This window comes from Podarcis melisellensis, assembly GCF_964234715.1.
Source record: "Podarcis melisellensis genome assembly, chromosome: 6".
Classification (NCBI taxonomy): domain Eukaryota; kingdom Metazoa; phylum Chordata; class Lepidosauria; order Squamata; family Lacertidae; genus Podarcis; species Podarcis melisellensis.
The window spans coordinates 96795381-96818849 of record NC_138538.1 but is presented as its reverse complement, the minus strand read 5'-3'; the positions used below and the strand labels follow the sequence as shown (position 1 = coordinate 96818849).

General features: G+C 44.7%; 1 protein-coding gene across 2 annotated transcripts in view; it reads left to right on the top strand.

Moving 5' to 3' along the window:
* The window catches only part of DDR2 (discoidin domain receptor tyrosine kinase 2), a 61968-nt gene that overhangs the window by 5402 nt on the left and 33097 nt on the right, over positions 1–23469 (top strand). For both annotated transcript variants that reach the window (XR_014169353.1, XM_081915077.1), the window contains exons 2-6: positions 12573–12668; positions 17066–17168; positions 18502–18733; positions 19848–19995; positions 23320–23416. Coding sequence is in view for 1 of the 2 variants with exons in the window: in XM_081915077.1 (XP_081771203.1) it covers positions 12587–12668; positions 17066–17168; positions 18502–18733; positions 19848–19995; positions 23320–23416 (662 nt within the window). In the remaining variant the exon portion in view is untranslated. The remainder of the gene's footprint in view (positions 1–12572; positions 12669–17065; positions 17169–18501; positions 18734–19847; positions 19996–23319; positions 23417–23469) is intronic.

Genomic DNA, 23469 nt, shown 5'->3' with positions numbered 1-23469 from the left:
CACAAAGTTTATGCAGAGGCTAGATCATATGCAGTCATTTACTGAGCGTTTGTTCTTATTTGTTTGTGGGGTATTTAAATGTCTTCTCATTAATCATTTGTTCATCCAATACAGTCGTACCTTGGTTATTGAACTTAATCTGTTCTGGGAGTTGGTTTGACTCCTGAAACGTTCGAAAACCAAGATGTGACTTCCAATTGGCTGCAGGAGCTTCCTGAACTCAAGTGGAAGCCGCAGAAGTTCGGCTTCCAAAAAATGTTCACAAACTGAAACATTTACTTCTGGGTTTGCAGTGTTCAGGAGCCGATTTGTTTGGCAACTAATCTGTTCAATAACCAAGGTACAACTGTACTTTTCAGTGCATTTCCCTGTCACTGTCTAAACCGAAAAAGGCCCAGTTCTTAAAAAATAAAAGTGGATTTATTGTGTCAGAGCAACAGAGCATTTTACTCCCATTTAATTTTGCAAACCGGGGCGGGGGGAAACCGATTGTTTTGAAAATGTTTATGTTTATGCTTATCTCCCCCTCTTGAAATTTAATAAAATATTTAATTGTATAAACCCAAAGTACCTCTAGAGTCTAGACTGTCAGTATATTTGGGGGGCTAGGGGATTTTCAAGCACATACCAAAACTTTGTTTGCACATTTAAAGTGTATTAAAGGTTCCTGCATAACCTTTGTGAAAACAAATCAGGATGAATTATGAATAAACAGGTTGTCCTTCCGACAAATACTGAGGGCTTGTCTACATTTCCACTTGTGCCATGCTTAGAAAGAACTGGTCTGAGCTGTTTACCTTTAGCCTGCTCCTTCCCAAGGGAAATCCTGCTCTTTAGTGATAGATCAGAACAAATGGCAATCCAGGGAAAACCCAAATTGCTGTTTGCGCCAACGGAGCATTAAAGAGCTATTTCCCCCAAGGGAAGGCGGCTTGACAAGAGGACGTGTGGCATCCTTACCAAATGTAGCCTAGCTCTAGGACTGCCAAATGCAGAGCTAGATCCAAGATCCAGAGCAATTTCTTCTTCTTTTTTATAGCATCTGGAAAGAAAGGTGTTGCTTACCCCACTTGAGTTTGCAATGTAGCCCTGTTCAGGTGGTCAAAGAAGGCACAGGAGAGCACACACTGGTCTCTCACCCTTAACATTCCTGCTCCTATAATCCCCACTGTTGCGCACTCCAACCCCATGCAAGGTCCAAAAGGCAGCTTGTATGCACATTTAGCAGAACATGTTTAGGATGTCCCTTCGGACCTTCACATGAAACGCTTGAAGAACTGAAGAGGAGGGTGCAGCCTGCACAGGGATGTTGGGAGTGGGGCCAGCATGGGTGCCCCCAGCTGCCCCCCCCCCCAGTTTGTGCTCTCACACAGTCTCCTGGATGCCTGAATAGGGCTTAACTAAGACATAAGACAACCCAAACCAAATGAAGCCCCAGTCATGTTTAATGACCACTAGGAGCTCACTATGCCCACAGGTTTTTTATTTTATTATTTTATTTTAATTTTTGGGGTTTTTTTATTAAAGATTTTCTTGATTTACAAAACTGTATGCAATGCCTCCCTCTCGTATTTTTCCCCATATAACATTTTTACGAATCAGTTTCATTTGTTGAGACATTAGGAAGAAAAGGGGGGAAGAGGTGGGTGGGGGTGAGGTCAGGTGGCGATGTTTCTGTTTTACTTACTATATGTAGGGTTTGGTGTCAGCGTTGCTTGTGCAGGTTCTTTGCTGTTCACTTGTGTTCCTTTGGTGGTGAGAGAGGTTGGGGTTGGCCTAGGATGCGGTTATTCATGTGTGGTTGGCTGTGGTGGTCTTTGTTTTCGTGTGTGAGTGGGGTGGGTGGGTGTTTTGGATCAGGTTAGCCATATTGATTTGTATGCTGTTGGTGGAGTTTTGTCATTGTCTTGTTGGGCTGTGTATGTGATAAAGGGGAGCCATACAGGGGTGAGGGTGTCTTCTTCTATTTGTCCCCGTGTCAGTTTCACTATAACCACAGGTGATGGCTGGGGGGCTGCATTCAGCTTGATACATTAGGGAGATTTACAAATCTGCCCTAAGTCTTTGCAAAGGATCGCTTTTAGTGTGTGTGCCTCCCCCCCCCCCCCCACTGCAGGTCTTACTTCATTATTACAGGGGATCAGATGGAATTCTGTTCAGGCCAACTGCATTTCCCCAGTGCTTAAAAACACAACTTTTTGTTGTTGTCAGCATGTGATTGACTTCTTAGTTAGATCCAAAGAGCCATGTTAGTCTGTTGTATCAAAAACCAAAAAGTGCCACAATACTCTCTTGGTTAGTATTTCTGTTGCAACTGAGGGTATATCCACACTTCCGTTTGCCCTGCCACTTTCTCTTGGGGAAAGCCACAGTTTACCGCTGAATCGAATCCAAATCAGCAGTAAAGGGTGTTTTCCCAGGGAAAGTGGTGGGACAAGCAGAAAACCTCTCGGATTTCTAGGTATAGAACAAGCAGGCATATGGATGAGCTCTGAAAAGCCAACAAGATTGGACTGCTTCTTCCTCCCCGGTCATCTGGTTAGCAGCCATTCCATCAGGCTCCCTCAGTGGGAGAAATGAGAAGCAGGGCTCCTTCCATCAGGTGCCTCCTACCGGTGATCTGTTTCCATTCCATCTTCTCATTTTAAGAACTGCTGTTCAGCATTAAGGTCCACTCTTTAAAGCTCCGTGTCTGAGCACCCTCCCCTCCCACCTCATTTGCTCCGGAGCTTTCCTGTTCTTTAAAGCTTAATGAGAGCAAATAGCTATCCATGGAAAACTCAAACTGATGTTTGTTCTGATCGAGTTCTAAGGAGCAAGTTTTCATAGGCAAAGCTTTGGGGCAAAAACACAAACACTCGGACGGGGAGCTTTAAAGGGTGGACCAGTGCCTGGAAAAAGCAGGGCAAAAGCTAAGTGTGGATAAGCCCTAAGTTTTGGCACCAATGTTAGCTTTTCCTCGCTTCCCTCCCTGCCCCTTTCCTCATGAGTCATGCCTTTTAGATGGTAAGCCTATAGCCAGGCCTTGTCATTTAAAAACTGATGATACGTGAGCCCCTCTGCAGAGGCATAGCATGGGGGCAGGCTGTGGGGGCCTTGGCCCCGGGCACAATTTTGTGAGGGGCGCAAACAGGCACCCCCACAGCAGGTTCCTTCATCGGAGCCTGGCTCTGCATAAGGAGGAGCTGCCCCTTGGCTGTGGCGTTCATGCCTGGCGCAGCTCCACCCCCAAGTCAGACCAAGAACAGGAAGTGGGCGGCAGCGCTGCCACACCCTCCTCAGCCACAGCACACCTTGCGCCCAGCTGCAGCAGCTCTGCCACCGGGCCACGTCTGACCTGGCGGTGGAGAGCAGCCCACCTCAGCCGCAGCAAGGCACGCCTGGCCGCAGAGAGAAGGGGGAATGTGGGCAGCAAAGCTGCCTCCCACTCTCTTTGGCTTTGGCCTGGCTGTAGCAGCTCCACCACTGAGTCTGGCCTGATCCAGCAGTGGAGAGCAGGAGGAAAGTGGGCGGAAGCTTCCCTTCCCCTCTCCTACCCTGAACTGTGGTGCGCGGAGGTCACCTTCTGCGCCCCGCCCCCCTCGGGGGTGCGCCTCAGGCCGTGTGGGCATGCACTCCGCTGCTGCCACTCTGGGAGCCTTTCTGGCATAAGAGTAGGGCACAAATGCTCCAAATGAATAAACTGTGCTCTGTGGAGAGGAATGCACATCAAGTCAATGTCATGGGTTCCACGATTGCCAGACAACCAAGGGTGTGTGTGTAAACGCCGGCCATTGTTTAGATTAGAGGTTTGTGTGTGTGTGTTCCTTGCAAGGGCAAAGTCATTCCCCCTTTTTTTTTTTACTGCTATATGTTAGACCAGCCTTCGCCAACCTGGTGCCCTCCAGATGTTGGGGTTTGAAGGTGTGGGGGCAGCAGCAATGATGGCGGGAGGAATCTGTAAAGGATCCTGAAGCTGCGGAACACAAAGAGGTCTGACTAGCCCGCCTCCACCAGATTTTGGAGGGTTCAGCAGACCTTGTCCATAAGTTTCCTTATGGAAGACTCACAACCATGAATGATAGAAACTTGAAAGAAGGTGTCCAGGTGGAATGAGATCTGCGCTGGTGTAGCAAGCTTCTGAAGAAGTAGAATGAATATCCTCATTTCGGGTGATGGCAAATTGTAAGTGCAAAGAAAGCTAAAGGGAGGTGAGTCAACTGGGCAGAAAATCTAAGTTGGCTTTTTACAGGAACATTGTTCCATTTTAAGAGTTTTTAAACAGATTCATGAGCTCTGAATACCTGCTATATCAGTTACAAAGCCTAGGAAATAAGGGAAGTACCTTAAGCATGCTGTAGCACAAACAAGATGTGTGGCAAATGAATGGAATATTAAGTGTATTTTCAGTGTTTAAAAAAAGCAGGAAGGGAAGAAGGCAGCAGCAGCAGCATCTTGGGAGACAGCAGTCTATAGGGATCCCTTCCCTTTAGAACTAGTGATGCCCCTCCAGCAGAGGCACACCTGAGAAGGGAGTGTTGGGCCCAAGAAGAAGAGCTTGCAGCAGGAGTCATTTTGTGCATCTGCTGAACATAATCATAGAATCAGAGAGTTGGAAGGGACTCGGAGGACCATCTAGTGCGGTGGTAGCAAACCTATGGCACAGTGCCAGAGAGGGCACTTAGAGTCCTCTCTGTGGGCACCGTGCCATTGCCCCAGCAGGGCCGTAGCTTCCACTCCTGCTTGCAGGCAAGTAGGAGCGGGATCAGGCAGCTCAGCTGAGGAGCACCTGGCTGCCTTCAGGTGGTGCAGGGCCTCTCAGGTGCAGCTTCCGGGCTGCCTCCACCTTCCCCAACCCCAGCACCTATTCAGCCTGGCTGCCTTCACGGGGCTGCAGGGGATCTGATGCGGAGGTGGGGGCTCCTTTAAACTTCTCCCTTGAGGAGAGTGCAGCCGTGAACCGCTCAATGGAAAGTGTGATGGAGCCTGCACTTCCACAGCTGAGCAGCCCGATCCCACTCCTACTTGCCTGCAAGCAGGAGCAGGCTGAGGGGGGGGGGTGGCAACATCCCTTGCCTGCCCACTTGCCACCGGCCCAGCCTTGCCTCACTCAGCGCCGGGGCTGCCAGAGCTAGAGGAGGGGGTGGTTGCTGTTGTGGCAGCGGCAGAGGGACCCAGCGCTGGAGGGCGGCAGGTGCCTGCTTGCTTGCTGCCTGGCCCGCCTTCCCTCACTGGGAAAACAGAAGTGTGGCACTCAAAACAGAAGTTATACTGAGAACAGAGCATGCTCAGCTTCTGAAAAAGTTCCAAAACCGGAACACTGATTTCTGGGTTTGAAGTGTTCAGTTTCCAAGTAGTTCGAGAACTAAGCTGTTCGAAAACTGAGGTACCACTGTATTTATTCCCCCCCAGTGGTGATTTTATTGAGTCAAAATGAGAGTACTCCTAAACATTTTTTAAGAAAAGTTATACCATAAAATTATATATCAATAGAAATATAATTTAATGAAGAATGTAATACAATAACTTTTATGAAGGATTATTTATTACAACAGCAGTCATAAAGAAGAAATGTGAAACACACAGAAAAAATGAGCTATGCAGGTTAAATTGCCATGTTGGCACTTTGTGATAAATAAGTGGGTTTTGGGTTGCAGTTTGGGCACTTGGTCTCTAAAGGTTCACCATCACTGATGTAGTGCAATGCAGAAATATGCACTGTCTCATCTTGGGATCCAACCTGCGACCTTGGCATTATCAGCACCACCCCGAGAGACGACAAGCCTACAAGGCGATGGGAGCCATCCTTTGAGAGCCACTTGCACCACATGGCAGAGACTTCACTGGGATCCCAGCAAATCGAGCAGCAAAGAGGCGGCAGCTGGGCCTGGGCGCTTTTCACAGGCATCCTTGGGAGTAGCAGGTCTGCTACACTGCTAGGTTTGGCATTCCTGCACAAGCCACGCAACTTGGCAACACTGCAAAAAGCTGCAGCGCTGCCCAGGGGTTGTGGGGTGGGAAGCCATGGGGGCAATTTCCCACAGGCCCACACAAAGCAAGGGCTCCCATGCCTCAGTTCCTGGGTGGACCATTGGCCGCCAATGGTGAGTGAACACCTCCTGAGATTTCCAGACAAGGTGCCACCGGAGGGTACGGTAATTTCCTGTGGCAAATTCCAGAGGAAAAGTCACAGGAATGCAATATGAGGCCAGGCTTTCAGGGAGGAATCTTTTCCTTCTGAGTGAGTAGGGAAGGCCACGACCAGAAGACCCGTGAGGCTGAGACCCGGGAAGCAGAAAGAAGCTCCACTAAGGGGGGTTGATATTTGGAATAGGTTCTCAAGAGAAGGACAGCCCAATCCCTGTTCCCGTTTCCCCACGTAAAAAAGAATGTAGCGCTTCTATTGTTTTGCTTAATCCCAAGGCTAGGAGGAGTGGTAGGCACTAATGTGCGGTCTGTGTATGTGGTAGTTCTCGCATGTGGTTTTTTTTTGATGCAGCTTAATTAATGGTTGTTCCTGAATCCTCCTTTTAGTATTGTCCCTAGGTACTTACCACGTTCTGTATTACTCAGTGCAAGTACAGCGGTATGGTTTGTTGCATTTTCTTTTTTATACTTTGCTGGTTTTAATCTTCTTGTGCCAAAAATTCCAATAACGTTTTGATTAAAAATATATGTAATTGCCTGTGGCCCTCAGCTTTGTACACACACGAATGGGTCCTTGCAGGGAACAGCATGAGGGCCCATAACAGCACACCTGTATCCAGAGGTGAACCTAGGCTCCCTTGTGCCCTGGGCAAGGAGTTTTACTGGCACCCCCTCTTTTGCACCCTTGCCAGAGGAGCCTGAGCCAACCAGAGCAGTGGAGGAGCGGTCCAGGGAGTGTGTGCATGGGCTCTGATCCACTCCAAGCCAGAGTGGAGAGGCACAATTTTTGCACCCTCCAGGGCCTGGGAACTTGGCCAACCCCTAGGTGTGCCCTGCCCCATACACCCTCTGGGCAGCCCTGCAGTGCTGGCCATGGTGGGGGGAGGTGACCAAAGGCACCCCTGGCTCAAAATGCTATTTATCCTATCACTGCAGCTCTGAGCCTGCTGGGCCCCGGTAACCAGGGACACTTTCTTTCTGCATAGGCAGATGTGCTGATTAAGGACATGCACCTGAGCATAAACAAAGGGCCTTTCCTTCAATGAGCCATTCTAGTTAGCTGAAGGGAGTGGGGTCAATAGCCTAGGACACTGGGAGTGAGCCCAACTGAGTTATGGTTGCCATATTTCAAAAAGTGAGAATCTGGACACAACAGTTGTTGACAGGGCTTTTCTTCAGAGAGAATTCACCGGAACTCAGTTCTGGCACCTCTCAGGTGGGCATCAGTGCTATTCTAAGAAAAAGAGGGGGGCATTCTTGGTGTATTCCGGCACCTCTTTTTCTAGAAAAATAGCATGGGGGGGGGGCAAAGTTGTTGAGCTGGAAAAAAAATGAAGTTTTTGAGCTATTTTTAGGAAATTTGCCAAAAAAATAAACACCCTAAGCTGAGTCATATGATTTAAGTGTGTGTCTTTGGGTAAACACTTGGAATGTTCCATTGTTTTAGGTTGAGGAGCTGATTTTATTTTATTCTCTCTATTCTTGCCTTTCAGTATTCACATTGTAAACATTCTAATGAATTTTAAAATAATTCTTGGGGCTCTATCAAATATGCCAGAAATAGATTTCAGCCATATGAGGCTGCCGGCTTCTTTTTTAGGCATTACTCCTGTGCTTTTAACAGTAACTGGAAGCAGAAGCAATAAACAATGGAGTAGGCCAAAAAATATTTATCGATCCCATGTGCTTCCAATCCAACTAGTCCTTCAGGGTATTTTGGAGATGAGCGGTTCAAAACTGAGTTGCGCTTCCACTTCTACGGTATTTCTTACGCTATCAAAAGAAGTAGAAGAGGTGGCACCTCTGAATTTTGTGTACTGTACAACAGGCTAGCTGAGCAGGATACAAATGGGAGATCAGTATTTGAATATGTTTCATGTGCAAAGGAAGAGAGTAGGGCTGGGCGATAGTTTTCAACACTGTGATGTATCACAACCTAAATAGCGCAATTTTTTGAGATATCACGATGACTCATAACATGCTTCAGCTCATACATGCCAACTCTTCCTGTGGTGGTGGCGGCCTCCCAGGGCCTTGCAGCCTCCTGACACGTGTGAAATCATGCGCATGCGACGATCTGCCCTCCATGTCTCAGCACCTCTGCTTCAGCTAAACCATGGGTAGGCAAACTAAGGCCTGGGGGCCGGATCTGGCCCAATTGCCCTCTCAATCCAGCCTGCGGACGGTCTGGGAATCAGATGCCATGGTCAGAAATACTCAAAGAGAAGGGAGTCCAAGATGGACGGGAATTTCTTAAAAGTGAAAAAAAGCACAAACGCAGACAATTCTAACAAGAAATAACAGTAGGAGGCATCTAAGGAAACCGATGTGGCTGGTAAAGCTCTTACAGATGAGCTGAGATTTAAGAAGGGCATGTATAAGGAATGGGCCCAAATTAACAAAATGAATCTCAATAGGTACAAATGTAAGGTTCTGCATTTAGGCAGAAAGAACCAGATGCACAAATTGAAGATGTGGGATACCTGGATTGCCAGTAGTACATGTGAAAAGGATGTAGGGGTATTAGTAGACTGAAGCTTAACATGAATCAAGAGCGTGATTCAGAAGTAAAAACTGTGAATGATATTCTAGGCTGCATCAAAGTCTAGTGTCCAGATTGATAGAAATCATAGTACCACTCTATTATTATTTGGTTGGATCACACCTGGAGTTCCGTGTCCAGTTCTGGGCACCACAATTTAAGAAAGATACTGACAAGTTGGAACGTGTGCAGAGGAGTGTGACCAAGATGATCAAGGGTGTGGAAACCAAGCCTTTTGAGGAAAGGTTGAGGGAGTTGAGTATGTTAGGCTGGATAAGAGGAGACTGAGAGGATATGACAGCCATCTTCAAATATATAAGCGGTTGTCAAATGGAAGATGGAGCAAGTATGTTTTCTCCTGTTCTGTAGGGTAGGACCCAAACCAATGGCTTCAGGTTACAAGAAAGGAGGTTCTGGCTAAACATCAGGAAGATCTTTTTGATGTTAAGAGCAGTTCAACCGTGGAACGGACTCCCTCGGAGGTGGTGGACTCTCCTTCTTCGGAGGTTGGATGACCACCAGTCATGGATACTTTAGTTGAGATTCCCGCATTGCAGAGGGTTGGACTAGATGACCCTCGGGGTCCCTTCCAACTCTACAATTCAATGATTCTATGATACTATAAAGCTCTAGTTCAGCTTTGATTGGGGGTGCATTTATTTCTTATTAGTTACTTCACTGTAAACATTGTTTACTGCCCTTCAACCAATGATTGCCGTTAAAAATAAAATAATACAATAAAATCTAAACACATTCACACAAAAGAATCAAGAGGCCATGTGATTAAAAGCAGCACATGTTTATGCATGTCTATTCAAGTAGTTCTAGAAGACTTGCAGCATAAGAAAACAACGGCCCAAGTTTTTCTGGATGATCAAGCTGTGATGGTTGGGGCTGCTAGGAATTGCAGTCCAAAATGTCTGGAGGGCACCAAGTTGGTGAAGGTTGAGCGTGAGCAATTTCCATCCATCTTCAGGCCCTGAAAAATGACCTATGCCAAGAATGTAACAGGGAGAGGCATCCCTGCTGGTTTTGCCTGGACCCCTCAGTTACTGTCCCAAATACAATATGCTTCTAAATCATTTCATCTGGTCAGGGAAATTGCAGACAGGTTGAAATCTCAAGTCGGATTCTTAGTAGGATTCTTATCTCTTGCTTTCCTAGTTAGTAGGGTTTTCCTAATTCCCTCAAGAGCAAAAGTGGGAAGAAGGCATATCTGATCCAAAACCCTTGTACATACAGCCCTCCCTTTTAGGGGTCCATGGATTTCTAGGACAATTTTCAAATGTGATTATGGGCCAGAAATTCCCACTTTGGGGAAGGGTCATAGCTCAGTGACAGAGCACCAGTCTTGCATGTGAAAGATCCAAGGTTCCATGTAAGGCTGGGGATGCTGTGTGCCTGAAACCCTTGACTGCCACTGCCAGTCAGTGTAGGCAGTACTGAGTTCGATGGATCCATGGTCTGACTTGGTATAAGGCAGCTTCCTGCATTCTTCCTGAGCCTGAATTAATTTCAACATTTTTCATCTCACTTCCCATTAAAGCAGTGTAATAAGTAGGTGCTATATTCTAACAGATATATGGGATGCAGGTGGTGCTGTGGTCTAAACCACTAAGCCTCTTGGGCTTGCTTATTGGAAGGTCAACAGTTTGAATCCCCACGACGGGATGAGCTCCCGTTGCTCTGTCCCAGCCCCTGCCAACCGAGCAGTTCGAAAGCACGTCAAATTGCAAGTAGATAAATAGGTACCTCTGAGGCGGCAAGGTAAGCAGCATTTCCATGCGCTCTGGCACTCGTCACAGTGTTCTGTGCACCAGAAAGTGGTTTAGTCATTCTGGCCACATGACCCAGAAAAGCTGTCCGCTTTCAAGCTCCCTCAGCTTGAAGAAGCCGCACTCCTTAGTCAAATTTGACTGGACGTAACTGTCCAGCGGTCCTTTACCATAACAGAGATCAATAAAAATCCAATCATGCAAACTTAATTCTTTCTTTAAAATAATACAAGTTTACTAAATATGAGTTTTTGTGGCAAACACTCTGGGGCATGGAGCAGTAAAGCACGGACCTGTGCCTTGAAAAAGTGGGGCCAAAGGTAAGTGTGGCTAAGCCCTAAATCAAACAGAAATAAACTAATCCAAATTCCCCTAAGCTAGGGTTGCCATATTTTGAAGAGCAAAAAAGAGAATGCGGAGCCCCCTTGCCACACCATACCCCCCCCAACGTTTCTCTGATGAAAGTAGGGACATCCTATAATAATAATAATACCCCACCCATCTCCCCACTCCAACATATATAAAAGCATAATAAAACATTAAACATTTTAAAACGTCCTTATACAGGGCTGCCTTATACAGGGGTGGGAGAGAAGGGGAGGCAGAGAGAGACCCCCCCCGGGAATCTTTCCCACCTGCTCACGGGCAGCTTACTGGGCACTGGCATGGCCAACAGCTCAGAGAGGTCCAGGTGGCAGCCGTTTGATCTGCCATTGGACCGTGAGCCCAATCCCAACATCCACCATGCAGGTGCATCATAGAAATAGAAAAATGTTAAGAGTGATCCTCGCATGCACACTTCCTGGCTCTGTTTGCAAAAACCCGGACATTTTGGCAAATTCAAAAAATCTGCCCAGACTGAAATTTCACCCCTGAAAAAGAGGACCTGTCAGGGAGAAACCAGACGTATGGCAACCCTACCTAAGCTATACTTGGTGGATGGTTCAAGAAGTAGGCCTTTCACCGGAAAGTTGCAGTTAGTTCCTTTCTTTATTTAGGGATGTCCTAGAGTGGAGACTGAAAAGGTCTAGCCAAACATCTTCATGGTCTACAAAGGTGTAAAGTGCAGAACAGAATTTCTAGGGTTGCCATATTTTGATGAGCAAAAAAGGACACATTTGATGACTTCTGCTTTTAACTATGGATTGCTTTGATGTCTCTACTCATGAAAAAGAGGATGTGTCCTGGAAAAAGAGGACAAATGGCAAGCCTAGGACACCTCACAGCCTATATATCATTTCTGCTGATTCCACTTTCTATGTCTGAAAAATTCCTTTATACCTGGAGTTTCAGAAAGTCCGCCCTTTCTTAAGTGTCCTCTGTCAGATAACCCTTGGAAAAAGCAATGCTCAAGACATTTGCATTTGAAAAGGCATTCTAGCTCTGCTCTGGCTACGGATTGGAAAATAGCATCTTGTTAAATATTTGAGCTGTGAGCACACTCCATTTACTCTGCATGCTGTGTGCTCCCACTGCTGGTTTGGGAAGTGGTATACACACATTAGCCACAACCCATATCTATGGTGTTGCATCTTACAACATACTGCATTTTAATGTGCTTCCCCCAAAACCAACTTTAATCCGAACTGGTGGAGGGGGGAAGTAAAGGACCTACGGTAGGTGAGTTTTAATCTGGTAATGTATACACAGCATGTATAATTTAATGTGTTATTCTGCTGTGCTGCATACAGTAAGATACATGTGTGGTTGGACTTTTAACTCTTCGACTTAAGCTAGCCTTGAACGCAATCAAAGTCTTAAGGGGCAACTCTCTGCATGTTTACTTTGAACTAAAACTCAGGGCTTATCTACACTTCTGATTCTCACGTGTTTTCTAGGCATGAATTCGAGTGGTTTTCTGTTTATTTGGCCGCTTTCCCCAGGAAAACCTGTTCTTTAGCACTGAATCGGAGCAAACATCAATCCATAGAAAATGCAATTGTCGTTTGCTCAGATTCAGTGGCAGAGAGTGGATTCCCCTGAGGAAAAGCGGTGGAAGAAGTGAAAGTGTGGATGAGGCCTCATTGTGCACTGTTCAATGGGCTTTATTCCCAGGGAAGTCAGCATACGACTGCAGTCTTAATTATGCCTTCTGTGTGTCTCCTGATTTCTTATTCTGGCTGCCATAGGTACGAAACTGAAGATGCTTACTCCTCCCCAGACACTGATAGCTCTGCTGATCCTGCTGGCTATTCCAAGTGCTGTGAAAACTCAGGTCAATCCAGGTAAGGGATGAAAATGCTGCTTCTCAGTATCAGGTCCACAAACTCAGAGATGTAGCCTACCTGGAAGTAAGTCCCATTGCATATAATACTTCTGAGCAGTATTGTAAATATAGTTACTGGTGGTCATGAGTTGTACCTTTTGATGTTATTTAACACTAAATTGGGCTTATCACAGCTAACAGGTTCCATGTATGATTCTTGATTAAATTGCTTGCCCTCAGACCTCCATAAAGGTTAGCTCTCATGGCATACAAAAGTTAACAAGTTTGGGTCCCCTAAGAATCCAAAGAAGATTCCCTGCACAAAGCTCATTGAATCCAGCATCCTGTTTCTAATTGTGGCTGGGTTGATGGTTTTCATAACACTAGGAAGGCCAAAAGCAAGACATGAGGACAACAGCATCTGAAACTGGGAGGTGAGTTTCCATTTAGCTGTCATAGCCAACCTGGTGGCCCTGTCCACCATGCATTTGTGCAATTGCTCTTTAAACCCATTGAAGCCACTGGCCAACACCACGTCTTGTGGCAGCTAATTCCACCCTGTTAATTATTCACTGAGAGAAAAAGTATTGTTACAAAGGACGGGTGCCTGCCCCTCTCTCTGCCAAGAGCCCATGGGGTCCCAGGCACACACATAGGTTCTGTGTCCATTTGAAGAATACAATACATGGTGGAGACTGCCGTGGCTTTAAGAAATATGGTTTATTTACCTATTTACACCTTCAGTCTGCATGGAGGGAGTCCAGAACTTATAGCATAGTCCTTTCAAGAGGGGCTTGTCCCCCAGGGACAGGATTTCAGCCCTTCTTCCTCCTCCTTTTTCCCAGCCACCCTTGCTCCCAGAGCAATTACCCTGGCAACCGTCCAAATCCGCAGTCTCTGTTCAAACCTCAAGGCAAGAGGGAAGGAGTTCTCTTGTATTGTTAATGTCCCTCAATTGCTTCCTATTGTTCCTTGAGGACCTTAGCTCAGCCACAGGAATTCCTCTGCAGCTTGGATTCTTCCAAATAAATACATAAATGAATATTATTTATAACCTGCCCACCTGGCTGGGTTGCCCCAGCCACTCTGGGTGGCTTCCAACAAACATAATAATAATAATAAAACATCAAACATTAATAGTAACAATCAGATCCTATATAAAAAGTCACAATAACTTTAAAATAAACAACATATAAAATAAAGCAATATTCAATAGTCCATTAGAATCCAATAGTAAACAGTAAAATTAAACATCAGCAAACAATAATTAAACAGTTTACACTTATCAATTACAATAAAGAATTACTAATCTATAATCAATAACAGCAAATCACAATGCATAAAATGCCACAAAACACACAAAACCATGTAAAACGGTCAAACTGAGAAACAAGGACACACAACTTGTAAAGCTACCCCTGAATTCCTCTCTTCCCAGATGCTTCTTCTGTTCTCAAAGTCATGGTCTGGGAAAGGCTCTAGGGGCTAGAAGGTGGGGCACGGAAAAGCCATTGCCTGCAGAAAGTCTCTCTCCCTTCGTTTCCCAAATACTGTACAGTAACCAAAATTGCCGATCAGAAGGTCGGCGGTTCGAATCCCTGCGACGGGGTGAGCTCCCACTGCTCGGTCCCTGCTCCTGCCAACCTAGCAGTTTGAAAGCACGTCAAAGTGCAAGTAGATAAATAGGTACTGCTCCAGCGGGAAGGTAAATGGCGTTTCCATGTTCGCCAGAAGCGGCTTAGTCATGCTGGCCACATGACCCGGAAGCTGGACGCCGGCTCCCTCGGCCAACCCCAGAGTCGTCACGACTGGACCTAACAGTCAGGGGTCCCTTTACCTTTACCTTTAAATCTAGAACAGCATTTTCTTTTTCCGTGTCCTGAAACTACTGCCAATCAGTTTCCTGGGCAACCTAAAGGTCTCTAGTGCAGGGGACTGGGAACCTGCAAATCTCCAGTTGTAGCAGGAGTACAACTCCCATCATCCCTACCCATTGGTCATGCTGGCCAGGGATGATGAGAGCTTGAGTCTAACAACAACAGGAGGGCCACAGGCTCCCCATTTCTGGTCCAGTATTTTTAAACCACTGTTGGAAGATGTGTAAGCTGTACTGAATGTGGTGGAATGTGTTTGGCTCCATAAGTGATTCAAAAATGCTGCACCTTCCTCATCCCGTGTAGTTCAGTTTGCTACGAAGTAGTTTGCTGGCAGGTAATGGACAGAGCTTTGGGCTGAGGCCAGCGGTCAGACAGTAAACATTGTGGAACAAGCAGCCCTTTGAGAAGCTCTCTTGGCAGCTAAGCATGAAAAATAATGCTCAGGTAGCTCGAGGCCTGCTTGAAGCTTCTTGGCTAGTCTCTTGCAAATCAAAAGCAGCCACACATTGTAGGCACTGGTAGTTTTCCATATCCAAACTGGGAAGAAGGTGTTGGGGAAGTGAGCTTGCAGAAGTGCGTTACTGAGCTGTCCCTCCAGTGCTCAGTCAACTCAGTCTCTGTATCTTACCAATTAAAATGTATTTAATGTTTAACTATTCAGTTGCTGTAGGGTCTACAAGTCAGGAGCTTCTCTAGTCCACATCTTGCCTCTGCCACGAAGGCAACACAATCTCATCATCCCCCTCTCCCACCTACAGTTTGGGGTAATACTGGCGTCAATTACAAAACTATTGAAAATAATGTATGAGAAGTTACTTGAATATTGCAAAGTGCTGTGTAAATGCCAAATATTATAATTCTAGATTGCAAACATATTGGTAGGGGTGCTTCCAGCAGGCAGTTCAGGAATGAATAATTGACTAAAAGTGTGTATGGGAATGCATTTCAAATGATGTTTAGAGTACTCTATATTCTGTCAACTCAAGTCTACCACTGGGAAACCCAGTGAGAACTAGTGGAAAGAATTTGACAGCACTTTAGAAAATAAAAAATGGTATAAATGACAAATGTGATTTAAAAAAATTCAAGAATTTAACTAAACAAGAGATTCAAATCAGGATTGAGATTGAAGTTAGGACATGGTATCAGTATTTGCAGAGGTGTCTTTTTCAAAAGTGAGTAATTAACTCCTAATTAAGTGAGCCCTTACAGGATCTGAGACTCTCACAGTTAAACAGTGCACAAATTTTAAACATATTCCTTCTCATCGCTACAAAACTTTAGGATTTAATTCATGGGCTAGAGATATGCAGAAATGGGCTCAAGATGCAGGTTCTACTTTAACTTCTACATATATGATTTTATATGATTTATTATATTTCCATGCCACTTACAAACAATAAATAACAGTGACATGGCAGAACATTATAGAATATAACAAATACAGCATAAATCATATAGGATTAAACAACATGCTAAACATCACAATTAAAGCAAAAGTCATATAATATGATTAACTGATCAATACAGCATTTATTATTTATAAAACAAAATAGGAACCAAAAGATAAACTATGCACTGCTAAGATCATACACACATTCTCCCCACCCCAATAACTCATTGCTGCTTAGAATCATAGAATTGTAGATCTGAAGGGACCCTGAGGGTCATCTAGTCCGAACCCCTGCAATGCAGGAATCTCAACTGAAACATCCATGGTTGTTTCATAATATTAAGGAACGCACATTCAAAAGCTCTGACAGGTAGCATTATGCACCAGCTAAACTTCACATTATATAAATTAGGACTCGGAATTTTAATGATAGATTAGAAAGATTAGAAAAACAGTATTCTATCTTATGCTGGAGTCATTGTGGTAATAATGTGGGCTCATGGGGGGTGGAATAGATAGATAGTGTGTGGAAATTAGTAAAATAACTGGCTTGATCCTTAGATCCAAAGCACAAGCTGAACACCCTCTCCAGCAAGTGAGAGCTCCCAGCAGAGTTTAAAAACACAATCATGTAGCACAGTGAAGCATGAAGAGTATAGGTTGTTAGACTCTTTAAATATTCTGTTTAGTCCACTTACAGAGTTCCCCTCTCCTCTCTGTCCCTCTCGCAAAGAACAAATCACACTGTTAGTAAGTTTAAATGCTTTACTTACAAACTCCAAAGGTCAGACTCATGCATTATTCCATGCAGCGGCATGTCCAAAATATGCACATGTTTTTCTGCTTCATCCTTTTTATTTTCCATTCTATTTCTTGGTTTATTATCATGGAATATTGTGTTTGTAATCTTTATTGTTTGTTTTACCAAATCTTTTCCAGGTTTTTTAACCAACTCTTTTAAAATCAATTCTTCCAATACTTCTGGGTTTTTTTTGTTTTGTTTTCTGGTGAATATTTTGTTGGATTAAAAAAACCTGCCATTACTGCTTTACTGACATCCCAAACCGACATCCCAAACTGTGCGCTCTCTCTCTCTCTCTCTCTCTCTCTCTCTCTCTCTCTCTCTCTCTCTCTCTCTCTCTCCAGCTGTCTGCCGTTACCCACTGGGCATGTCAGGTGGGCACATCCCTGATGAGGACATTACTGCTTCTAGTCAATGGTCTGAATCCACAGCAGCTAAGTATGGAAGGTAAGAGTGAGATGAGCCTGGGTCTCTCACAAACCCAAGACATTTGAGCCTGAGATCCTCATTCACATACCCCAGTCATTCCCATGCCTCACTGGCTGTGCTTTTGCATCCTCCCCTACTCCAAAAGTGATTGGCTCCTCCTAGGCTAAGCTGTCTTAGGGCACCCAAAAAGGTGAAACTGCCTCTGCATGCATCCTCAGAAGAGCCCATGGTCTACTCTTGGCACCCTTCTTGTACCAGGGCTCAGCCCCAGAACCTGATTCCAGTGCTAATGTTCAGGCACTGAACATTACCAGCAGTAATAGAGCAGAATGAACAGGTTCCTGCTGGATTGTTCATGGTGTCCTTTGCTTATCACTGATGTAACCAGCTGTGGCTCATGAGATGGTTTGCTGGATGCTGCCAACATCCACTGCTGAGCACCACTGAATGGGGCATGTGAGGTGGTGGAGAATGCATGAGGGCTTTTAATTCAACGCTATGTGGGTGCACAGCTACTGAATGACCAGCAGCGCCCAGTGCCAGCAGAGGCCATGATGTTAACAACCCCGGCTGGCCAGGCCGGCCCAAGACATTTTGGCACCTGAGGCAAGCCACAAAATGGCACCTGCTGCACCAGGGATAAAGTGGGGAGTGAAGCTTTACATCAGGGAAAAGGAAGAGGTGAAGATCTACATGTGATATGTTCCTTGGAGGCCAGATGTGCTGCCTTTGTGGATCCTACCACCTGAGGCATTCACCTCAACTTGCCTCATTTGGTTACTATGGTCTATCACCACTGATACATCACCACCATGAATACACATAAGCCCCTTTTAAGCCATCTGAGCCTCTCCACATCTTGCAGCAGCTAACTCCATATGATCATTGAATGTGATGTGAAGAGTTCCTTGCTTTGCCTCCCCCGAGTTCTTTCATGTGAGAGGGAGAAAACCATTATCACTATCCAAATTCTGTCCATCTGTCATAGCCAGCTTCCAGCCTATCCCTTTGTCCCAGTCAGGGCTGCCATGTTCTTGTCCTCCATTCCATCCCTCAGGTCAGCCCAACCCAGCTTCTCCAGTCCTGGCTCTGCCCTGTTGCCACCCGCGTGGCACATCTATAGTGGCAAGTAGGGAAGGCATAGGTGCTGAGGTGATGAAAGTAAGAAGCTGAATGGGAATGGAGAAACTGGCCTAGTGGCTGAGAGGGACCGAGCCAGATAAGGGAGTCACAGGAAGGGGACGAATGAAAGAATGAGTCAGAAGCACCATGGGAAGTGAAAGGCCAAGATGGGCATTGACCACAAATGAGTGGGTGACGCCACTCAGGTCCACTTTCTGCTTTTCTCTAGGCTAGGCTCAGAAGAAGGGGATGGTGCATGGTGCCCTGAGATCCCCGTGGAACCAGATGACCTCAAGGAGTTCCTGGAGATTGATTTACATGCCCTGCACTTCATCACCCTGGTTGGGACCCAGGGCCGTCATGCCGGAGGTCACGGCAATGAATTTGCACCAATGTACAAAATTAATTACAGCCGGGATGGCACCCGCTGGATATCTTGGCGGAACAGGCATGGAAAGCAGGTAAAGCAGTAGGGAGGGGGTGAAAATAATAATAATAATGATAATAATAATAATAATAATAATAATAATAATAATAATAATAGTTGTTGTTGTTGACTATAGAGAGTCTGTGGCAAATAAAAACCAACAGCACAACCAGGGCTTAGCCACACTTATCTTTTGCCCCACTCTTCCAGGTCTGCGTTTCAAAGCTCTGTGTTTGGAGCAAACAGCAATTCAGGCTTTCCACATATTGCTGTTTGCTCTGACTGAGCTTTAAAGAGCGGGTTTTTGCAGGAAAAGCAAAAAAAAAAAAGGGTTCGGACACGGACTTTTGAAGTGTGGACCATGCTTGGAAAGAGCAGAGGAAAGGCAAGTGTGGAGATGCCCTCAGTAATGCTGTAGTAAGTTCTGAAGCCCAGGAGCTCATGAAGACGACCCCATAAAGATTCCAAAAATGCAGGCAACTTTGTTGAATTATACACATACAGACAGACGTGTGTATGCATGCCTCAAAGTGCACCACACACAAAAAGGTAAAGGTGAAGGACCCCTGGACGGTTAAGTCCAATCAAAGGTGACTATGGGGTTGTGGCGCTCATCTTGATTTCAGGTCGAGGGAGCTGGTGTTTGCCCACAGACAGCTTTCTGGGTCATGGGGCGAGCAGGACTCAACTGCTACTGGTGCAATGGAACACTGTGACAGAAACCAGATTGCATGGAAATGCTGTTTACCTTCTCGCCACATTTTGGTCCTCAGAACTAAGTCAAGGACCAAAGAATTCCCTGAACTGAACAAAATTTCAGCTGAATTTTTATGTTACCAAGAATCTATGTTTTGGGTGAAGATGCAGAACGTACATAAATTGCCAATGTTCTCTAGGAATTGGAGAGGCCATGCTACTAAAGAGCAAATATGCAACCAGTTTAAACACCTGATTAAACTTATAGCAGAATTGAGTTGACCTAAATAGAAAAATCTTATATATTCAGTTGCTAGAGGGCACCATCAGAATAATAGCTACGCAAATTTCAAGGAGAACTGTGGTACAATTACTGTGGCTGCAACACTTCCCTGTCTGCCTGCCGCCCAGCAGCCTTGTTCTTGGTCATTTTATGTCCTTTCCCCCCTCAGGTGCTTGATGGAAACACCAATCCATACGATATTGTCCTGAAGGACTTGGAGCCACCCATCATTGGTCGATTCATCCGCTTTATTCCTGTGACTGACCATTCCACGAATGTCTGTCTCAGGGTGGAGTTGTATGGTTGTGTCTGGCTAGGTAAGTACAGCAATTCATTGGAACTATGACCTATCAGGGTGACTTACACTGTAGGCACATATAATTTTTGTAGAGCAGTGAGGCTATTCTAGAAGCTTCATCACTGTGTTCCATCCAAATGTACCTTTTTTGTCCAAAGTTGAGCTCTTGTGGGAAACGGGGGCAGTAGTTCTGCGAGGCTGAAACAGAAGCTAACTGCGCATAGTGTTGATTGGCTAGCCTCTGTCATGTCACCAAGGATTCCCCTCCCCCCCCCCCATTTTTGAAAATAAAACTACTAATGAACAGGTAAATCAATATGGCGCTTTAAAGGAAAAATAACATATTTGGCTAACCCTCCATACAATGGCAGTGATCTAGACAAATGTGTTTATAATTAGTGTCTGCACCCAACTGTTCTGGGGTTTTTCCTTTGCAACAGATGCATCCCATCCACAACATGGACAAATGGCTTGCCAGATTCTTAAAAAGAAAAGAAAAAGTGTTCAAATTATTATGGAACCACAGAGGCAAGTGAACAATAACAAAAAATTCAATAATATATTGAACTCAATGCAGGGCATACAAAATCTAAAAACATTAAATAATAACACCCAGTTTAAAATAATAACAACCATACTGCACTCGATGGCATGGGGAGAGATACCTGTACATCTGAAACAAAACTGTATGAAATAAAATCCTACCAAACTGACTAGAAATGAGCAGGATCTTCCTGTCCATTAGAGACCCATGACTTAGGTTTTATTTTTTATGCAATAACTAAATTTCAGAGATTATTTTTACCATAAGGATATAGACATATATTTAAATGATTGTCACTGCTGTGCTATAGAGATGCTGGCAGCTGCCAGAACCCAAAATTCTTTTGGCAAAACATCTTCATGGTATCTGTCTACACATTTAGTAGGAATAACTGTGGATAAATTTGAATATGTGTTTTAATAATCTTTAATATTGCCTAATAAATTTCATCCCAGAATAAAGCAACCTGTGGGTATTGCTACCAGATATGGAGGGGAAAGTCCCTTTAGTTCCACAACCAGTTTCTTAGATTAAAAAATAGTTTCGAAACTGAGCTGCTGAGATGCAAACTTGCAGAAAAACTCTCATTCACGGCTGTACTTAGCTGGATTATGGCTGTTCTTGGTCACAGATTGTGGCCATTTTTGTTCGCATTACTCTGAAATGAGAGCAGCAAAGAGGAAACTAGAGAGGGAAAGTGGGGGCAAGTGTGGAACTGGTCAGGGAAAAATGTCTCAACTGGCAGCATATTCCTTTGCACAGTGATACGTCTAATTTACTTATGTGTATCACTTTCAAATGTATAATGTTTCCTGGAACTTTAAAAATTCATAGAAATCCAGTGGTTTAGAAAAGTGTCCAGTGAAGTGCAGAAATAAGTCACAGGAAGAGGACAATTTAAGTGACAGAAAGCAAAATCTGCTGTTCCCAAACTGATTGAAGATTTATTGCTTGAAGGAAAAAAGCATTCAGTTTAATTTAAAGGGCTAGAATGGGTAACTTTATGTATTTATTTTTTGTTCTTAATTTCATTTATTACTTTTTAATTGTATCATAATACTTGATTAGAACTACTTATTAATAATGTTATAGTTATAAAATAGGAAAGCAAAGATAGAATTGTCTTAAAAATGATAAATACAGTACAGCATTTCTAAAGCTCATTTGATCGTTTGAAGTGCTTGGTATCCATTATTTTGCAATCTGAAAGCAACCCTGTAAGGTAGGTCAGTATTTTCCCCTGTACATGTTGGGGGGTGGGTGGAATTACAGAGAGAGAATACACAATCACCCCTTAATAGTACGCAGAAACATGCCCCCCCAATCTCTGAGCAGTGAGAGATTCCAGGGGTTCCAGGTGTTTATTCGGAGTTGATGTTTCCTTTTGGAAATGAGGAACAGTGGAGACTATGGGGTCTTCAGGAGATATGGTTTATTTACACACATAAACAACCTGAGCCTAAGATGGAAGGGCTCACAGATTTAAAACACCAAAAGGATCTTGTTTCTTGCATAGTTGCAGCCTTGGATTCAAACAGAAATCGAACATTGCTCTGACTCTCCCTGACATTTGCTCCAATTCAGAGGTAAAACACGGGGTTTCCCAGGGAAAGTGCTGGGGCAAAACAACAAACAAACAATTCTGTTCAGACATTGAGCTTTAAAGCCTGGACCTGTGCCTAGAAAGCACAGCATAAAAGGAAGTCTGGATGAGGCCTTAGTTGCTAGCTCCCAGTTCCTTATTTGCACAAAGGTTTGGAACAGAGATTTATTGCGAATTTTGAAGGGGACACTCCTTCAATCATGCAGTTATACCATATGGAGTAGATATTTATAACTTATTTTGAGGTGCAGAGGTATATTAACTGTAGTTCCTGATCAGGCTTACTGACTGAGATCTGTTTCAAACTTTTGTGCAAATAAGAAGCTAGGAACTTTATCAGGGGTAAAGAAATACCGTATTTTTTGCACCATAACACTCACTTTTTTCCTCCTAAAAAGTAAGGGGAAATGTCTGTGCGTGTTACGGAGGGAATGCCTACGGGTGGCATGCCTACGGATTTTCCTCCTCTAAAAACTACGTGTGTGTTATGGTCAAGTGCGTGTTATAGAGCGAAAAATACGGTATGTGTCAAGTTTTGTGCGTTGAGGTCCTATTTTCAACCCCTTTCCCAGACTAGTTTCAACCCCTTTCCCAGACTAGTTTATACTGGTAGAAACTCTGCCCTTCTTGCAGCTTAAAGGCACCACAGAGGAGCAATTAGGATCACAGGAAGTACTTTCTTTAAATTAATTAATCTCTGCAGTATTATCTTAGCTTCAAAGAGATCGGAGTCCTCTTTGTACCTGAGTACAAGAGTACCTGAACTGCAGGAAGGCCTGGTTCAGAGGGCTGGAGTTTATTGCGCATTTATTCTCATTTGTTTGCAGGAAAGTGTTGTCCCACACTTTCAAGGGCATTACCCCATCATTTTCCTTCCCACAAAAACTCATTTTTTAAAAATCTCTACACCACTTAGAGATTTTCGAAATATTACATGGTGAGTAAGTGCTTTTTTAAAAAAAGCAATTTTGTTGCTCAAGCGTGCCAAATCCACTACCTGCACAACCTAAATTTGCAGGTGTGCGAATGATTCCACTTGGAAGCAGCCTAGACCTCAGCCAGACTTTCTTCCCATTTAGCTTATCTGTTCCCAGCCTCCAAGCTCTGTGTTTGTGGACTTCTTTCCAGACCGATGTTCTCACTAGCAGCAGCAGCAGCAGCAGTGCAAGAGTAACCCCTGTTCCATCCCTTTACAGATGGGCTGGTTTCATACAGTGCTCCTGCAGGGCAGCAGCTGGCTCTACCTGGTGGCACCGTGATTTACCTGAACGATTCAATCTACGACGGGTACAGGTGGGTTCCTGAGTATCACGCAACTGGGAAAGGTGCATGATGGGTGGAAGGGA